At 45.2% G+C, this 19146-nt stretch overlaps 2 protein-coding genes and 1 long non-coding RNA gene across 5 annotated transcripts in view; 1 reads left to right on the top strand and 2 right to left on the bottom strand.

The window, feature by feature from the left end:
* The window catches only part of ppfia2 (PTPRF interacting protein alpha 2), a 136177-nt gene extending 125792 nt beyond the window's left edge, over positions 1 to 10385 (top strand). Inside the window, exons 24-35 of one of the 2 annotated variants that reach the window (XM_047338603.1) lie at positions 994 to 1075; positions 1658 to 1858; positions 4344 to 4406; positions 5767 to 5799; positions 5886 to 6061; positions 6194 to 6291; positions 6385 to 6560; positions 7239 to 7307; positions 7936 to 8089; positions 8276 to 8332; positions 9577 to 9614; positions 10301 to 10385. In XM_047338603.1, the coding sequence (XP_047194559.1) occupies positions 994 to 1075; positions 1658 to 1858; positions 4344 to 4406; positions 5767 to 5799; positions 5886 to 6061; positions 6194 to 6291; positions 6385 to 6560; positions 7239 to 7307; positions 7936 to 8089; positions 8276 to 8332; positions 9577 to 9614; positions 10301 to 10312 (1159 nt within the window). In that variant the 3' untranslated portion in view covers positions 10313 to 10385. Of the gene's footprint in view, positions 1 to 993; positions 1076 to 1657; positions 1859 to 4343; positions 4407 to 5766; positions 5800 to 5885; positions 6062 to 6193; positions 6292 to 6384; positions 6561 to 7238; positions 7308 to 7935; positions 8090 to 8275; positions 9455 to 9576; positions 9615 to 10300 lie in introns of those variants that run through there. The other variant, XM_047338602.1, reaches the window with a different exon arrangement.
* LOC118101504 lies at positions 5033 to 10018 on the bottom strand. Of its 2 annotated transcripts, none has more exons than XR_004694562.2 (3): positions 9891 to 10018; positions 9430 to 9631; positions 5033 to 6083 (listed from the first exon to the last, which is right to left on the bottom strand). It is a non-coding gene; the product is annotated as an uncharacterized LOC118101504 (long non-coding RNA). The 2 variants fall into 2 exon arrangements; XR_004694563.2 differs by lacking the exon at positions 5033 to 6083 and adding an exon at positions 7991 to 8114.
* Positions 10386 to 11634: 1249 nt separating the features above from the next.
* acss3 (acyl-CoA synthetase short chain family member 3) overlaps positions 11635 to 19146 on the bottom strand; it is a 30985-nt gene continuing 23473 nt past the window's right edge. The window contains exons 10-16 of the mRNA XM_035147373.2: positions 15046 to 15141; positions 14726 to 14789; positions 13550 to 13631; positions 13094 to 13216; positions 12911 to 13010; positions 12591 to 12766; positions 11635 to 12161 (exon numbers count right to left, since the gene is read on the bottom strand). Of these exons, the coding sequence (XP_035003264.2) occupies positions 12078 to 12161; positions 12591 to 12766; positions 12911 to 13010; positions 13094 to 13216; positions 13550 to 13631; positions 14726 to 14789; positions 15046 to 15141 (725 nt within the window). The 3' untranslated portion in view covers positions 11635 to 12077. The remainder of the gene's footprint in view (positions 12162 to 12590; positions 12767 to 12910; positions 13011 to 13093; positions 13217 to 13549; positions 13632 to 14725; positions 14790 to 15045; positions 15142 to 19146) is intronic.

Consider the following 19146-nt stretch of genomic DNA (forward strand, 5'->3'; position numbering starts at 1 on the left):
CTCTCGAAAGGGAGGCGAGACAAACATCTCCCCTCTCCAGTTACACTTCGGCACCTGCTGTGGGGGGGGGGGACGTGGAGCAGAGCCCAGGAAACGAGAGGAAAAGTTACTTTAAAAAAAAAGCCCTGCTGCATTATTCACAAACTGCAAAGTAACAGTGCAGCGAAAGAAAAATCTCTCTCAGCAGAATAAGTCCTGAGTGGCTGAACTGGGATGAGCAGCTACTGGAGCACAGTGTCCTGCTGGTGTGTGGCTGTGTATGGCTGAAGTTGTGTGTGTGTCCTCTCTTAACGTAAACACAACACACACACAACTTCAGCCATTTGTGTATTTATATATATGTAGATTTAAAGAATTTACATAGAAAATACGAGCAGGGCACTCGGAGAGCACGTACAGAAACATAAATCAGATACAGATACCATGTACACAATAAACACAGGCAGATATTATTTTAATATTCATTGTCTGATACAGCTGAAAGTAATATTTGTCATCGTACAGTAACTAAAAACTGATCACTGCCCTTAAAAAATACTTATTTTGATTCACAAAATTCAAATTCATGACAAATGCACAAATGATCCTCACCAGATTTGATTGATTGAATTTGAGAGTATGATGGGGACAATGTAGTCAGAGATGTTTAAGTAAAGCAAAGCCTGTGTGTGTGTGTCTGAGTGTAGCCACAGTGTGTGTTTGTGTATCTGAGTGTGTCTGTGTGTGTGTGTGCTCCACTCTCGAGGGATGAATGATAAAACAATGCCCTGTCCAGCTCTTCATGTCAGATGAAACGTGTGTGAGTCTCTTGCTCTCTTTCATGTCGTGTGCACAGACACACACACACACGGTGTCGCTGCTGCAGGTTTTCACACCGTGCAGGGATGAGGATGTTGAATGAGGGATGAAGATGATGTGGTTTTTAAATGTGTGTTTATGACGATGCACAGCTTCACGTGCTCACACCTGCTCTCCTCTGTGCCCCGCCCTCAGACACGAGCTATTGGAGGAGGCCAGGAGGAAGGGTTTACCTTTCGCCCAATGGGACGGCCCCACTGTCGTCGCCTGGCTGGAGGTAAGAAAAGACAAATCGTTCCTTATTCATCGCAGCTCTTTTACATTGCTGCTGCAATCCTTTGAGTTCATAGTTACAATAATGTGAGTTTGATCTTAACTGGTCATGAATCAAAATGATACTCCAAGAACTAGTGATGAGTTTTGGAGTAGAAAACACTACTGCCCCCTAATGTTGAGAGGAGGACGTACAGCCACGAGCCAAATCATGAGCCCATTATATATTTACAGCTTTAAGCATTTTATAACAACAAAACAGACTGTTTTAATGTTAGATAACAAGAATTCAGTGTTTCCAGGGTAAGTTAATTAGGAAGGGAAATTAACACTTCATTTCTACTCCTTTCAAAAATGTTCACTTTAATTATAATGTTTTTCTTTGTCTAGAATTAATAAATAAACGTCTTAAACGAGTTTTATTTATATTCCATTAATATTTTCTTGTTGTGAAACAGCATGTTAACAATCAAGGTAAAGAATACTCTGCTGAAATTTAGGATTTATATTTGTAATTTGTCTAGTTTCAGTCTCACTAAACTCAACATGTGTCTCCTTTGTTTCCTCTCCCGTCTGTGTGGTAAAGCTGTGGTTGGGGATGCCGGCGTGGTACGTGGCGGCGTGCCGGGCCAACGTGAAGAGCGGCGCCATCATGTCGGCGCTCTCCGACACCGAGATCCAGAGGGAGATCGGCATCAGCAACCCGCTGCACCGGCTCAAACTCCGCCTGGCCATCCAGGAAATGGTCTCCCTCACCAGCCCCTCAGCCCCGCCCACTTCGAGAACCGTGAGTCCAACGGGAAAAAAACGTGACGGACACAGAGAGAAAGTTCAGTCGTCCAGAAACATTCACTGGAGCCAGGAGTCATTTGGAGGAAGGAGAGGTTTTAATTGAGTTTTTCAGAGAATACTTTGGGAAATTTGCTTGGTAGAAGTTACAATAACAGGCTGATTAACTTAGCTTAGCATTAAGAGTGGAAGATGAGAAACGGCTCTGTCCAAACATTCATTAAACATCCTTCTATCACCACCTCCTAAAGAGCCCATATCTTTTTCATATTATCTTTATTGACAATAACATAGTTATTAACTTTGTCGGGGAACGATCGATAAAGTCCAATCGCTGACTTTGGCGTGCACACTGTCCTCCAACCTATAATAAGACGGAGAGAGTTTTTAAGTAGCGCCATAAAACTCTGAATCACAAGAACAAACACTGGATGAAATCTTTTCTGAAAGTAGACAAGGTCAATCAATGATAGGTGTAAGAGAAGTGAAGATGGATTCCTTTGTTTAATCTGGATAAAGGAGTTTAAACATTGTTTTATTAGTTTGCTTTAGACGTGTCGGTGCATTGAGTCACAGTTTAGCCTCTTCATGCTAAGCTAACAGGCAGGTGATGTTTAATGTAAACCACAGTTTAATTTCTTCCTCCAAAGCAGCTCTGCCAAATGTTTTCGCGACTGAACGTCCTCTCCGCTCACATGCACGACTCCCGCACACATGGGCGACACCCGAGTGGGTGGGTGACAGGAAGTGAACGGCGCCGCGCCGACGTAATGACAATAATAACAAACTCCCAGCCCACGTGTCAGCGATACTCGTATTTATATCCCAGCAGTCAGTGCTTGTGTATGACAGTGGGAGTCGCTGAACGGCCTGGTGTGTAAAACACTGCACCAGTGTGTAGCTCTCCAGTTGCTCCCTGTTGTCATGGTAATTGCACGTGGTCTCTAAGGACTCTGCTGTTCCTTAACGATAGCGGAGCGAGGACGAATGAGCTTTATACTGGAGGGGCACAGACCATACATCACAAGACACGACACGTTCTGTGCTCATATATATATATATAAACCGAGAAGTTTTCTTTTTAACAATCACATCTATGCATGTAGCCGCCATAACTCACAAGCTCCTGGTTCTCTCTCACCCTCCTCCCCCGTGTCCCCCCTCTCTTTGCCTCACCCTCTCCTCTGCCACTTGGCTCCACTTTCCCCACCTCATGAAATTTTCATTTCAGAGCATGCGACAAACTCCCCCGACCGTGACGGGGCTTCTGCCTGTTGTCACAATCAAAGCCCCCCCCGTGCGTTTAACGCGGGGAGTTAACTGACCTTGTAGTGTTTGTCCGAGTAGGAAACTGAGAGAGGGGAAGGAAGCGCTCGTTCAGAAACCCCCTCGTGCATTAAGTCCACCATGTCTGTGGCTGCACCTTTATACTGTTCATACCAATGACTGTAAAAAAAAAAGATGGACGACATGTCCCTGCCTCCTCCCACTATACAAACACGAAGCAAAGATATTTCTGTTATGAGTGATCGTGGTGTGGAGCCTCGGGGTCAAAGTCCCGCCCATACACAAGCTCAACCAATCGTGAGTCAGTCCCAGCTGTCAATCATGACGTAAAACAAAACTAAGCAGAAACATCAGTGTACATCAGTGTGAAAATGACGTGAGCTTCCATTTTTTAGTTTGGTCGATGTCCCATCCACTTACATGGAGGAGGAGGCAGGGTTTATGACTTATACAGCAGCCAGCCACCAGGGGGGGGCGATTTGTCGTCCATCTTTATTTACAGTCTCTGGCATCTTGACCGCCGCTGCGATGACAAAACAACGTGGACAATAATTATCGTAGAATAAGCATTTAAAGGGTTATTCACACAAATTACAAAAAGGAAAAATCTGTGAACTCTGGGATTTTGCAGCCATGTTTTAGACATCTGTCTTATATCCGTCTATTAGGATACAGTAAAACTTTTTGGGCTTCTCTATGACATTACCAATTGGTTAATAATCAACAATCACAAATATCCTCAGTGACAGATAGAGATAAATATGACGTCATGGCTGACACCACTAGAGTCGAGGTTGTTTCTCTGTAATTTGAGTGAAAGGACCTTCCCAGCTGCAGAGGGACACGTGTGTGGTTCATGTGTGTGTTGACGTTCTCGGTACTAACTCATCCGGTCTGTCTCGTTGTGCATGGCCACTGTCTTTTGTTATCTGTGTTTGTCCTGCACAGTCTGTAGCTGAAGATGTTTCCCGTGCCCGGTACTGTTTGTGGTTTTTTTGGTTTCTCTGTATTTGCCCTTTGACCCCCGGTGGGTTCAGGGGCCAGGTCATCATCTGACTGTGATGCTTTAACACTATTGGCTTACAGTGGTGCTGCTCTTCTTCTTTAACACTGCTTGCCCCTCCTGCCGGACCTCTACTACCAACCCTGCTGCTGCTGCTGCTGCTGCTCTGTCTCTTGGGCTCTGCCCCCTGTAGGCGTCAGGCAATGTATGGCTGACCCATGAGGAGATGGAGACCATGGCAGCCCCTTCCAAAACGGTCAGTTCCCCTGTGTCCTTCACCCCCCTCACCCCTTCTCTACCAGTCGTGTGTGTGTGTGTGTGGTGTGTGTCATATTAAATGGACGTAATGAAGCTGGACCCCGGTGGTGACCGACTGAGGATGCATGCGTTGGATTAACCCCGTCGGTGATCTGTGGACGTGGATCTAGTCAACTTTAAAACTTAAGGAAGAATTTAGTTTAGGTTTAGAAGCCTATTGTTTAATGAGGTGTTGTTGCAAAGCAGGCAACTTCTGCTGAGAAGGGCCCCAAGAGCGGCTGATTCCTTAAATTCAGCTTTTTACAGGCGACTGCAACGACACCACGGTCAGAAACCTCCTAACGAGGCCCCACGTCACTGACCTTCTGACAAACACTTCATAATTATCGAGGTTCAATGAAGGGCCCCCCAGGTTCCTTTTGCCTAGAGCCCCTGTAGTCCCTAGAAACGCTCCTGTTTTTAACGATACACACAAGCTCTATGTATGTACAGCTTTATTGTTTCAGAATAAGTTTGATCCTGTTGACTAAGCTGATAAAACGCAAACAAAAACACACAAACTCAACATACAGCAGATCTCTAAAAGCTTCTTGCTCTTTACATCCAGCTCTGATAAGTCATCCTGAAGAAGCTAGATGTGAAATGCAGGATTTGTTTCTTCAGAAAAAAAGACTTAACTCAAACACAAATGAAAACAAAGAGTATTTAGGTTTTTCCAGGTCTTTATGTTTGGCTTTAATTATAATACACGACTGAATGTATGACATATAGGCTACAGCCCTATTTCAATGCCATCTCGTAGACATCAACATGTATTATTGACGTCCGGCAGATATTCTGAGCCTCCTCTCTGGTTTCAGGAACAACAAACCTAAAAGCCAATCTTGTACCATCTTTTTTCAGGGACAGCATTTTAGTCCATTAGGATCCTTTTTTCCCAAAATGCAAACTGTTGGGTCAGACAACATCTGAGAGTAAGAGAGGCCCCCCGAGGCCAATTCAGACGCCATTTAGGTCTGAGTTATTTCTCCCTTTTTCCTCTACTCAACAGTTCCCTCGAGCTATTTACTGTGTCTTGAAAGCTGCTTGTGGATATTTCAAGGTTTGGGAAGAGGAAAGTTTCTTCCGTCGTCTGGTTTTCTTATAGACGTAGGAGTTAGACGACCAACTCGACGCTGGGTAACATTATAGTGTTGTGCAGCATATATCCGGCTGTAGCAACGTAAAACCCACCCTGCTTGAATTGTCGATAACCCTAAATTCAGCATGCACCGTGTTGTTGGTTTGGTTGCAGCTGCAGGATTTGTCACAGAATGATCACATGGCATTGTTTTGTCTTGTCCTTGTGTTTCAACCAGAAATCAGACTCTGAGGAGGGGAGCTGGGCACAGGTACGAGAACCCCGTTTCTACTCACACATCAATTAAGAGTTTTCTTTCGAGGTTCTGAATGTGTCCTGACGTGCGTCTCCTCTCAGACTCTGGCTTATGGCGACATGAACCATGAGTGGATAGGGAACGAGTGGCTGCCCAGTCTCGGACTACCTCAGTACCGCAGCTACTTCATGGAGTGCCTGGTGGACGCCCGCATGCTGGACCACCTCACCAAGAAGGACCTGAGGGTGCACCTCAAAATGGTGGACAGCTTCCACAGGTATACTCAGGACTCAGGGCGACTGTCTGACAAAGAAAAGCATGAATGGATTTCAGAGAGTAGAATGAGGGAGTTTTAATTCTAAGAAGTTATTTCCAATCACATGACTGTGTTTGCTTCTTGTGACGCCAGAACAAGTTTACAGTACGGAATCATGGGTCTGAAGAAGCTCAACTACGACAGGAAGGAGCTGGAGAGACGCCGGGAGCACAGCCAGCACGAGATGAGAGGCCAGTGGAACCCAGATAACTCAATAACAGTAGCACATCAAAAATGTCTAAGAGGGAGATTGAAATGGGATTTTTGTATCCTCGTGTCTGCAGACGTGCTGGTGTGGAGCAACGAGCGAGTGATCCGCTGGGTGCAGAGCATCGGCCTGAGGGACTATGCCAACATCCTGCTGGAGAGCGGCGTGCACGGAGCCCTGGTCGCCCTGGACGACAACTTTGACTACACCAGCCTGGCCCTGCTCCTCCAGATCCCCAATCAAAACACTCAGGTACTTGAGTCTGTTCACTGCAGAGCCACTTAATGTGATATTTATAATACATTCCACACACAAGATAATTACCTTGTGGGAACTAGTTGATGTCGGTTTAATTAATTAATTGTTTGTCTCCGAACCAGAAGCAGCAGGAATATTTCATTTCATTTCAAGATGAAAATTAAACTTGATTAATAAAGTTTTCTCCATCATTGTGGCTGCGCACATCTTAAGTCCCTAAAGACACACTATCATTTTTAGTAAGTTAGATTGTACACAAAAGATAAATAACTTGTCTGGACTTTAGAGGTTCTATACTTCCATACTTATCATAAAGTATATCTGTATTTCCCTTAGCTTTTCAGACAGGTGGGGCATAAAACCCTCACAGTGAGGGAGAGGTTTTTTTTAGCCCGATTTCAGGTGCTGAACATGGACAGAAATATCCTCTGTCACCACCTCCAGTCCAAAAATAGAAGTATGTTATCATCCCTCAGAAGCCGGTGCGGTCTAAATCAGAACACGGCGATTTGCCAACTGTCACTCTGGCGCTCTGCCCCGCGAGTCCTCACTGCTCCTCCACACTCGGATAAAATAGATACGCAGTGCAAATGACGCTAAAAATAACCCCCCCGTTGTGAAAGCCGAGTTGATTGTGTGTTTTTATTTTGTTCCTCCTCCTTCTCCTCTCAGGCACGTCAGATTCTGGAGCGAGAGTACAATAATCTGTTGGCCCTGGGCACCGACCGGAGGCTGGACGAGGTGACGTGTCAGAGCAAACTGAGCCCGTGTCCGTCACTCCGGAGCATTTGCAATTATTATGTATTCACTGACCTTATTGATATTCAAGGGGGTCAAAACGTAATTTATTAGCTCACACTCACAAGAATAAATGATGTATTTAAGTGACAGTGTCAGACGGTGATTTCTCATGATGATGATGCATCTGTTTAATGATGGGAGTCTGCACATCTTTGTCCAGTCAGTATAGTAGTTCTGAATTATTCATGTCCATCGGTAAAGATGCTGAAACTCTACTGTGCGTCTCAATTAACTTTACAGTGACCCAAGATTTCTCAAAGTCTCAAAATGTGTCACATCAATGATTTGAAACTAGATTTTTACAGTAAATATCAACAGTAAATCAAAGTCTATGCATTTAAACCTTTCTTTGATAAGTGATTCAGCACAATTGTCCTAATTAGAGGACAAATCTTTACTTTTACTGAGGAAACAATTTGGCTAAAGGACAGAAAATACTTTTAAAATCCACTAGGGAAAGATTTGCAAGAACAGAACTGTTTCCAGTTGCCGAAGCAGAGGCGAAACAATATGCCGACTGTATTTATACAATCTGAAAACAAGTGATTTCTTTTATTTTGTGGGTCAGTGTGACGACAAAGATTTCCGCGGTCCCTCGTGGAGGCGACAGTTCCCGCACAGAGACGTCCACGGTATCAGTATGATGCCCGGATCAGCGGAGACGCTCCCTGCTGGCTTCCGTCTCACCACGTCTGCTCATTCTCGGAGGCTGCCCCCTGAGGGTGAGTTCCTCCACCTGCACCTTTTCTGTTTAAGTCAAAATCAATATGTAGGTTGTGAATAGTTAAAGCTGGTTGTCTTTCAAAGTTAGCAACAAAACAGCACAGCTGAACACAGGGGTTGCTGCTCCTCGCCGTTTTGTGACCATGTCTCTTGTTCCCTCTGACTCTGTGACGGCTGCTCCGCAGTCCTCTATGAGGCGCTGGACGACAGTCCTGACGACATGTATTTGGACTGGTATCAAGGTCAGATATGTCCCAATGAAGGTTCCGGGCTTGTTCGCCCAGTTGCGTGTATTATTAATATTCTACATATAATCCCTCCTCCTCTCATGGTCTCTGCCAACCACTGTCCTGCTGTGTCTTTAATTCTCTTCCTGGTCTCTCACCCTCATCTTTCTTCTCTTACCCGTCTACTTCAATCTCTCTTCTATCCAACTCCAAGGGTGTTGTCTTGCAGAGTTGCTAAAAAAAGTTGTTGTCTAGTCCCTCCCCTGGTGGTGAAAGCTAGTGAGTCAAGTTATGGATTACGACCCATGCTTGCTGCTGTAACCCTTGAAGTTACAGAAATTGAGCAGCAAAACAAACGGTGGCTGAGCGGCGCTATGTAAGTTGGCCTGAATCAGGAGGTTTACATAGGCGACGTCTTGGATGTTTCAAGAACTCAAACGGAGCGTTTGTGTCGTTTCCTTGTTCCCCTGATGTTAAGAGGACACTGGCTGAAAGGGGCTTGGAATAAAGGATCATTTTTAGATTATTACAACTAAGTTCATTCTTCCAGTTGTTTTTTTGTTCTGGGAGCACAGCAACATTATTTTTAACAGACAGAGCAAGAAACACGAGCAGTCAGACTGGAGGTAAGACTGGAAGTCGAGCGTTAACACGTACGTGCTCTGTTAGTTTGTTCTTCCATTTAATTTGTCAACGCAGTTTAAAACCTGTATCTTTGTCCGACTGCTTCTTTATTTTAACGTCAAGAATAAAACGTCAAACTCAAGACAGAAGTTGTAATAAACTGGAAATAACCTTTAAACGGATGCAGAGTGTATTAGCAACTGTGTCTTTACTAATTTACTCCACACAAGTTGTGATACATGAATATAGATCATCCAGCAGTTCTGATTTGGGCCAGTGTTCTTCTCTAACAAGGTGTCCCCCCGTCTCTATTCTCTGTGCCCCCTGGTCTGTGATGTCCACAACTACACTAAAACCGTGTCGCTGGTGGTGTCCACTCAAAACTAAAACCTCCTTTGAGTGTGTGATGCCTGGTTTTCTCTGCTGAAGGTTGTTTCTATATGAATAATCTCTGTTGTGTGGAAGAAGTGTTCTGTGTGTGATCTCACTCGTTCTGTGGAGGATTGTCTCCTCGTGTTTGAGGTGGTCCCCAAGTGGAGGAAGGTTTCCTTCTCCCTCTGAGTCCATCTGAAGCGGTAAGAGCCGTAACGTCGAAGCTTAACGATCTCTCCCCCTCTCGCTGTCTCCCCCTGCAGTCGGATCCTCTGCGGTGCAGCGGCTGGACACCTCCACGGTGAGAACCTATTCCTGCTGAGAGGAGGAGGAGAGGCACCTTAAACTGTACACTGTATGTAACATCACACATTACAGCACACAGCTTTCCTCTCAGCTACTGCACAGGAGCAAAGGGCCACATGGGTTTTTCCTAGAGGAGCATGTTTGTGTCGTCGAGTCCCATCCGATGCTGTCAGTAGATTTCTTATTTCTGTCCCGAACCGGAAAACAAACAAAACACGGGAAACGCAGCTTTCATTTGGTCCCTAAGGATTCTGAATCATCCTCTACTCACTGTTAGTTGGTTGTTCACAGTCGGGTTGAGGTGGTTCACGTGTCCCGCTCCTCCTCAGGGATCCTGGGGCCGTTCCAAGGCCCGATGAGTCAGGGTTTTCTGGGTCTGTCCCGGGGGGGGTTCTCCTGTTAGTTGGAGCCTCTCTTGTTCCTGAATCCCGGCAGATTGTCCCTCCAGCCCACACACACACACACACTGTCGACTGATATCTCATCCACACCTAGCGTCCTCTGCTTTGGGCTTAGGAGTTACTCTAAAGTCTAACCACCTACTGTTGTAGTACTGTGTCATATTTTGGACTAACAACTAATAACGAGCAACAAACTACCACAAGTTAAATGACTTTCCTGTCGTTTCCCTGTCAGTGGAGGTTTCCAGACTCACTGAAAGTCTTTGTGTTTCCCCTTCAGGTTCAGTTCTGAACGGAGAGCTGCCTGTGGAGCTGCTGGACGGGCCGACCCCCCGCCGAGGAACAAACCATTCTGGCGACACGCACTGCCAAGAAGCCCTGCTCTCCTCTCTGAACCCCCTCCCCTCCTGTCCGCTCCGTCCCCCCTCCTCCCGTGATGTAGGCACCAGCTGCCGGTGCTAAACTGTCCCGCAGGCTGCTGACTCTCCCCCCCCACCCACCCACCCACCCTCGTTCTCCCCCTTTCTAACCTTTTACATGTACAGTAACTTGTCAAAGCATAACGTACTGTGTATTTCTTCTACAGGAGATGTGTAGGTTATCTGTAAATTAATATAAATATGCCATTTTTTTAATATATATACACACACATCTATGTATAAAAAAAGATATTCAGAGTTTGTGAAAAAAATTGTCCCTGCCACCTCATTTAGTGGACCATAGATGAATATATGCTGCTCTTCAAACTGTCTCCATAGTCCCCCGTCCCCGTCCCTTCCTAGACCATTTTGTACATATGGTTTTATTTTTTCATTGTGCTGATGATGACGATTATAAAGACGAAAAAAACCTTCGCTGCACCATCGAGAGGAAGAGACTGGATGTTGTTGTGCGAGAGCCTGCCCTCTAGTGGTGAACAAGAACACTACATTCCTGGCACCATCAACCTTTCTTACGGACTCGCCGTCACACAAGGAGCATTTCAAACGAGGAAACGCGTCGACGCACTGGAAACGACACAACAAGCACTTTGATACAACCGCATCAACTCAACGGACTCGTTCAGTAGCCAAGGACAAAACGAAGAGATGCTGTTGCTCTCCGCAGTTGCACAAAAAAAACTTCCTCTCAGAGAACACACACAAAAAATAAACAAAAGAAGAAGAAGAAGCAGGAGGTCATTTGTAGAACCTGTCACTTGTTGTACTGTACGTTTCGTCAGGCGAGACAATAACACAAAAAGGACACACACACACGCACAGACACACACTCAGCCAAGCTGGCCTTCTCGACAGTCCGTTCACAGGACAGATGAAATAACTGAAAGACAGACCGCTTCAGCTCATAGTGTGCGTAGAGTGTATATGACCATGTGGAAGTGAGGTGACTTTTTAAAAACGAGAAAAAGAAAAACCTGTTTCTTGCTGTGACCTTGGTGTAACTGTTGACTCTTTGTTTTTTCTGTCGGAAGTGTCCGGGGGCGACCTATCGTACGGCCCCGTTTATCTATCTGTCTTTTGGTTATTTCATGACGGACGACAAAACAAAAACAACGTCTTACGCCCATTGAGTTATTTTTACATCTTTTTCGATTTGCACGAATGACGAAAACCATTTTATTTTGTCTCCCATGTTTTTTTAATTTTTATTTATTACTTCTTGTACTTTGGTCAAAAACTAAGTGGTGAGCAAACAAATTTTCATTGTCAATAAAAAAACTGTCAGTGAACGAGGAGTCCATTCATTTAGTATCATATAAACAGCAGCTGTAACTTGCTTCTATTTGTTAGTTATGAATATGCAAAGCCTATAATACAGCATAGTTTACATCATGATTCATATTACATTAAAAAAACGATTTCATTTCATTGTTACAAAGGGAAACATTAACCCTGCAGCATGGAGTTGGTGTTGGTCAAATCAGGAAAGAAGGTAAAAGTTGTGTGTGTCAGCTTAAGTTCATATTTGCGTGAGTGTCCCTGTGCACAACACGTGCACACGCTTCCTCTCACGTTGCCGACCTCAGTTTTTCTCTTTCGTCCCCTTTATGAATGAATTCAAGCCCCACGAGGTCTCAGGGCTTTTTCCACCTCCTCCACGATGTCATTGAAAACTTCTGGGTCCTCGATGGTCGGAGTGATCTGTGCCAGGAAAGTAATAAAAGGCTACTTTGAAAAAAGGAAATGAAGCTATCACAACCTGCTAATTGGCACCAAGTTAAAGTAATAACTGAACAATTAGGGAAGTCAATTATATTTTTTGCATAGATTCTCCAAAGCCACATCCATGAAAACTCCTTTAAACAAAACTACATTATACTATATTAAGTCCGTAACTGTTAAGGGATGAAATCCCAAATCAGCCCTGAGTTCTATTTAATAAGTGCCGGGACCGTTAATGCACCATCATCCCTCCTAATGAGCTTTACTCTGAGCAACTGTAAATATTTGCACAGGGGATAAAAAAAATGTACTGTTCAAACACTATTACCACTTTCCTCCTGTGGCACTCGATTTTTAAAAAGCTGGAGCTGATGGGAATGAGGCTACATCAGAAGAGCTGTGCGGTACCTTGAAGGGTTTCCCGTTGACCAGATTGGCCAGAGAGGACCGAGGGATCTTGCCGGAGCGCGTCTTCGGCAAACTTCGCACAAAGAGCACTTTCCTGAAGGCAGCGACGGGTCCGATGTTGTTTCTCACCAGCGTCACCATCTGTTTGACGATCTCCTCCTCATTCTTCTGAACGCCTGAGACAAGCAGACACGTTATATCAAACACAAGGATTATAGTGATTTTTAAACCCTGTATTATAGAGATGGACATGTTGCAGAAAAACTCGTAGTGTAATTTAAAAAACTACACAATACAAATCAGTGCTGTAAGCTTCTCACCTTTCTTGAGCACGCACAGGGCCAAGGGAACGTGACCCTTCAGAGTGTCCTCCAGACCGACCACAGCACAGTCCCCCACCGCAGGGTGCTGCAGCACAGACTACACAAACACAGGCACAGACATGACAACACCTCAAAGAAGCATTATGTGGGGGAGCTTTGTGTCTGTAGTCGTTCTCCTACCTCCTCCAGCGCTCCGGCAGACAGCCTGTGACCTGCCACGTTGATGACATCGTCCGACCGGGACATGATGTACAGGAAACCCTCGTTGTCCATGAAGCCTGCGTCCATGGTGTCATAATAACCCTGATGGAGAGAGAGCGAGGAAGACGCTGCGTTGACTTAACTGAAGTTCACGAGGTCGTAGCTTCGGTGGAAACAGAATTAGAATCTGAAACATTCAGTTCCAGATCCTCACATAAGACAGGAGTTCTGCAATGAAAGGGTTTAAACACTAGAGGGCCACCTTTCACCACGTTGTATCACTGCCCATCCTCCTACAGTTTATATCCTGTAAACTGAGGAACTGTTCTGAGATATATATATATTCGTTTTGATAAATCCAATGAAGTCACTACTGTGCAGGTTATTTGATGTAATAAACACTTTTGATTGTCAGTGAATGATTAACCGACTTACTGGGAACTTGGTGAAGTAGAGTTCTCTAAACAGACTCTGGTTCTGCCAGAGGGACAGGGCTGCGCCGGGTGGAAGAGGAAGTCTGAAGGGAACGGGACAAATTCAATTCATTCAATATCACTCTCAAGTAGATCATGTTTTCTATGTGGTTGTTGAAATGTTCCCAGATTTTTCTGTTTAACTGTTTCACGACAGTTGAATTGGTCGACATGCTGCCTCCACTTGGCCAGAAACACACCAAAACACACACACACACACACTAACACACACACACACACACACACAGGAGAGCAAAGTCGCTCAGTGTTTTGTTTATCCAGGGACAAGTAATCCGCCCTCTTCTCCACCAGACTCTTGACCGAGAGGTTTCCATTTCCAGTCGGAGCTGTAAACACGTCTCTGCACAGATTGATTTCACTACAAATAAAATATTCACACCTCAGGAAAAAAAATAAAATCATTTCTGATGTTTATTTCCTGTTGGAGGAGGGTGATAGTAAAATCTACACTCGTCTACAATGCTGCTTGCTTCAAAATACCTTCTATCATAAGCTGCTTTTCATTTCAGTCGTCCACAGGCACTATAAATACAAACAAAAGCTCCACTTGCATCAATAAATGCCACAAAATCAACATTTACTTTGCATTAAAACACATGAACCTTTAAAGCGGTGACCCAAGTCGATATTTCCTTTCGCTCCAAGCGACCTCGCTCTTTGCAAATATTGAATATGACTTCTGTGCCAGCCCCCGTTCTTTGATTCAAAGCTTTATCAGACTTTAAGGGCGACGGGGAGGAAGTACAGTAAGACAGCTGTGTCTACCTGTCGCTATCCCTGGATGCACCCTACGCGTGGATTCCCTAGAAAGCCCCCTCCCCTCCCTTGTTGGCACAGACTCAACAACAGCAGTTGCAGAGAACAGAGGGATTGAGTTGGAGCGTGAGGACAGATACTGGAGGTAGCAGGCGGCAGAACGGGCTGCAGGTCGACACACGTTCTCCTCTGACATCAACAAACAAAAAACAAGGCCTGATGTGTGAGTCTGATACACGAGTGCATTATTAGGATTAATGACTGAAAGACAGGAGGAGTTTAAATTTGATTAGTGTGCAGAATGCTTCCCGTGTCACATTTTAAAATGCGAAAGGCTGTTAAAATCCTCCACTCAGCTTACCTCACCACTATATTTCCCAGGGTTCTTGGCTTCACCTCCTGCATGTCATCATCAATCACCGTGACTGCAGGAAGGGGGAGAGCACACGGAGGATCGCATTCAGAGGTGGTGTTACTACACACAGGCAAAAACTGGAAGAGCGAATTTATTAAATCCTCTGCAGGGAATTACAAGGAGTCCTTTTTGATTTATGTGTACACATCTTTAACTAGGGGATTTAAATACATTTAAAATGATGACTAGAATATGAAAATGTAGAAATACACAAGCTGGATGTTTATAGGCAGGTGTTTGTTTGGGTCCACACTTGTAGTTCTCACCATTGTATCCTGGTACAGGTTTTCCAGCCTGGCCTGCAGGTGGCGTGAGTGAGTTCCCCAGACCGATACATGTGGAGGTGATGGCAGAGCCGGTTTCTGACGAGAGGGACACAGACACAGAGGTTCAATGAAAACACACCGGGCTTCGTCGTCTATCGGACTCAATGGGACCATCATTTAACAAAATGACCATCATGCTGTGTTGAAGACTTCAAACTAGAGAAACTCCTTGGAAAGATATTTACCGATGTCATAAATCAAGTGAGATGTCGAATGATTTTCTCATTCTACAGAAACGTAACAGAGATTTGCCAAAATGTCGTCTGGACCCTGAATTTTGAGCCAAACAGATGAAATAGGAAACAGTGGCGTAAAAAAACAATAATCATGACACAACCATATTGGTTTCTGATGTTTTTCTTTACTGTACATGAACAAGAGCGTGTGAGGCACTGGGCTGAACCGTTAACCTACTTTATACAAAACTGTGGCAGCTCCTATGGGCTCTCCACCTCTCCACCACTCCACCACCCAGCTGAGCTCCACATGCAGCGAACACTCGCCTGTTTGGAGGCTCCGCTCGCCGCCCGCCCGAAGAATAAATCACATTCTTGATCCGGCTCACTGAGCAAGATTACATCAGGACTGACACAGCAGCAGGCAGGCCCAGGATCAGCGTCTGTCTTCTATGTTTGACTTGAGTTTTAAAAACACTGAAGAAACGCTGCAGCTTCTCAGTCAGTGGGTGTCCATCAGTTTCTCAGCGTGAATAAAAGAGAGAGAATCAGTCACGTTGCACTTTTCCATCAAAGACTAATCTGCTCAGTTGTAGAGATGAAAGTGACTGTAAAATATTAAATTATCAGGGTTATCAGTGTTATCATAGTGTGAGTGTTTTAATGTGATGAACCTGTACTGATACACACACTGAAATCCTTTTTATAGTTATTAATGATGTCTGGTTAAGGGAATTTGTATGATTTCCTCCTGCAATTTTCTTTCTGCAATTTTCTTTCTGTATGATGTAAGTTACCTCATATGCAAATGTGTCCCAAGCTGTTGAAAAGCCTAATCAGATCATCTATCAGGAAGCGCAGACAGCAGAGATGATGTCTGTGTCATGTTTTGTTCTCAGATTGCTGCAGCCGAGCGTCGTGGCATTTCGCCCTGTTAATATGCAGATTTATGCAGCGAGGTGCACGATAACAGATAATTTACTGCGCAGGGAGGAAGTTTTACAGTTTTCTGTCAGGTTCTCCTCTGAAAGATGCCGACGGCAATGCACCTGATGCTTTCGCCATTGGCAAAACGCCAATGATGTCTGGCATTGGCCAATTCTCTCCTGAGAGCCCCGATGGCAAAAGATTCAAGGCAGCGGCAGCAGCGATGCAAATGACAGCTCAGTTAATACGATGATGTGCAAAAAGGAATCATCGATTTTTATTAAACCTGCAGGGAAAGCTACAGCTTCACCGAGGTTTCATATCTGTCAGCTACAAAACAGAGGGACTGGACTGCAGTGAGAGCCTCACCACCAAATAACAGAGGGACAGGGAGGAGACCCGCTCTCTCAGACAAGTCTAGCACCAGTCAAAACCACCTCGGGGCAACTTTAAATTGCAGCATGCTGAATGTAGTGTCAGATTGTGGGGTGAGGAGCATCAGTCCACGAGATCCCAACAGAGAGAGAGTTCTTTGGGGGTGTTTCAGATCCCGATGAACCTCAGAGAGACGTTGGAACTACGAGACACGAGGTCAGCGTGGACTGAGACGAATGCATCTCTCGCTGAGTTACAAACTCTTTCAGCTAAAGTGGCTTCAGAAGACGTCTGGCCTCTACCACTAATCAAACAAGTGCACACAGCTCCAGAGCCGCTTCCAACTCCGGCCCAGCGGGCTTCAAAGACCTGAGCTCAGGGGCGGGAGGCTGCTGTTGGTCCAGGAAAGGATTAAGTTAGCAAATAATGAGGACTAGATGGAGGGAGGAGGGCGGTGTGGACTTTAACACATTACCCCACCACAGCGGCCTCTGAACCGGCAACCCCCGTATGCCTAATTCGTCAGTGGCAGGTTATAGCTGCTCCCTGCAGGGTTCAAAGCCCCGTCAAAGGGCAGCGATTGGTCCCACCTACCTGGTCAGAGAGCAGGGTCCCGACAAAGTGATGACCCTGACCCTGCTCTCCTCAGGTGTGGAGCAACGCACGACTCAAGGCAACATTTACAGCCGTCATATAATCCGAATGGAACCAGAGCAAACGGGAATTTACCTGCTCTAATGTTTGCAGATAAAATCACTTTCCTCCGACTGTCCGTTGCTGAAATGCTCGGTTTTTAGCGCCTGTCTCTTTAAAGCCCCCCCCCCTAACGATAAAGTTAAATCTGCTCATTATGACCCACTTATTTAACTTTGCAGACTTTTTTACATCCACAAAACACTGAGAAAAGATTCATGCGACTCTTTTAAAAAACTAATTATGTTAAGTTTTATGATGAAAAGCTCATAAAGCAGAATCATAATGTAGGTGACATCGTGTTATCCAGTGTTAACAATGAGCCAGTACATCGGGCCTGACCCTGAAGGACACTTTAAAGGAGCACGGCTGAATTCGAGCTCGACACGACCATTGACCCGTGTCGGCGTGAGTGCCGTGTTTGAACCCGGCTGTTTACAGCAGGATTCAGGGATCACTGGCCACAATCCAGCTTCAGAGAGTCCGTGCAGAACCCAAATGAAAGCAGACAGAATAATTGGGTCTTAGATATTTTTTTACAGGCGCACGGGAAGACAGGATTGGCCGTGCTGCTTTCAGGCATGAAATTAAACCTTTACAATAAGGAAGTGCATCTGTACTTCACCGGCGGGGAGGAGGTGATGCACGTCCGGATGCATCGGCAACCGGCCGATACGTTACAGACACACATGGAGCAACTGATGGTGCAAAACCAGGCACCTCACACATTGTAATGTGATTCAAAACGAGGGGATGGAAGTTTAATAGGAGAGTTCGGTCTAAATACTTCATTGCAACAAAACCGTCAGAAAACATTGTCTTTAATAGCAAATCTGTGGAACATGTAGCTCCTCCTCCTCAATGATAATCTGCGATTCGCCTAAACACGCCTCCAACTGGTCACTGACAGCAGCACAGACGAGAGACTGCAACTGACAAACAAGAGAAGTAATCAATCAAAACACTAGCAGGGCTTTCACCCGCTTGCCTCTACCAAGGCCCGACAGTCCCCCTCATGAAAACACATTTAAATTCACTCGAGCCGGATTTTTTGTTGGGTCAGCATCGAACTGCAAAACACTTGTAAGCATCAGTCCCCGAAACCAGATTTCACCGATGCAAAGATGTTGGAAACAATTCGTCCTGTTTATCCCAAACTCAGGCCGCTGCATCTTGAACTTTTCTGCTGATGCACAGATGTGCACTCGTGTATTTGTCTAAAGGAAAATAAGTCGCATCACTAAAAACATTGTGTCCTCACATTTACATGAAAGACGGTGAGTTGACAGGAAGGGAACGCCGTCTCCAGCAGCTGACTCAGATGTTTTACCAAGAAGCCTCAGCCCACACTGTGAAGGTATAATACATCATAACACAGCAGTTGTTGTCTATGTACATTCTCACACTCCCTGCGGCCCAGAGAGAACAGACACAATAATTATTAAAACATGTATTAACACATCAGGATTACCTGGAAACATTCAGGCGGACATTTGAAATATGACTGTTGACACACGCTTTGTGATTTACCCCCCTCTACCCACAGCTGGAATAGACATGGTCCTTCCACTGCTTCTATTTTGGTCAAATATGTGAATATCCTGAATAAGACAGGCAGACGGAACAGACCGGGACAGGTGAGTGAACACTAGAAGAAAAAATGTTTGTGGGCTCCATCCCTCCCAGGTATCTCTCTCTCTCTCTTACCCACACACACATGCACAGGAGTTGAGTGGCTGTCTATCTGCTTGTCTGACCGGTGATGTGAATCTTTGGCAGACACACATTCGACGCACAAACACACACACCTCGGTATCCGTCGTCTCCTACTCCCACCTCGGTCATCTCCTTTTGCTTTTTGCTCCGTCTT

This window comes from Hippoglossus stenolepis, chromosome 22 (assembly GCF_022539355.2).
Source record: "Hippoglossus stenolepis isolate QCI-W04-F060 chromosome 22, HSTE1.2, whole genome shotgun sequence".
Lineage (NCBI taxonomy): Eukaryota > Metazoa > Chordata > Actinopteri > Pleuronectiformes > Pleuronectidae > Hippoglossus > Hippoglossus stenolepis.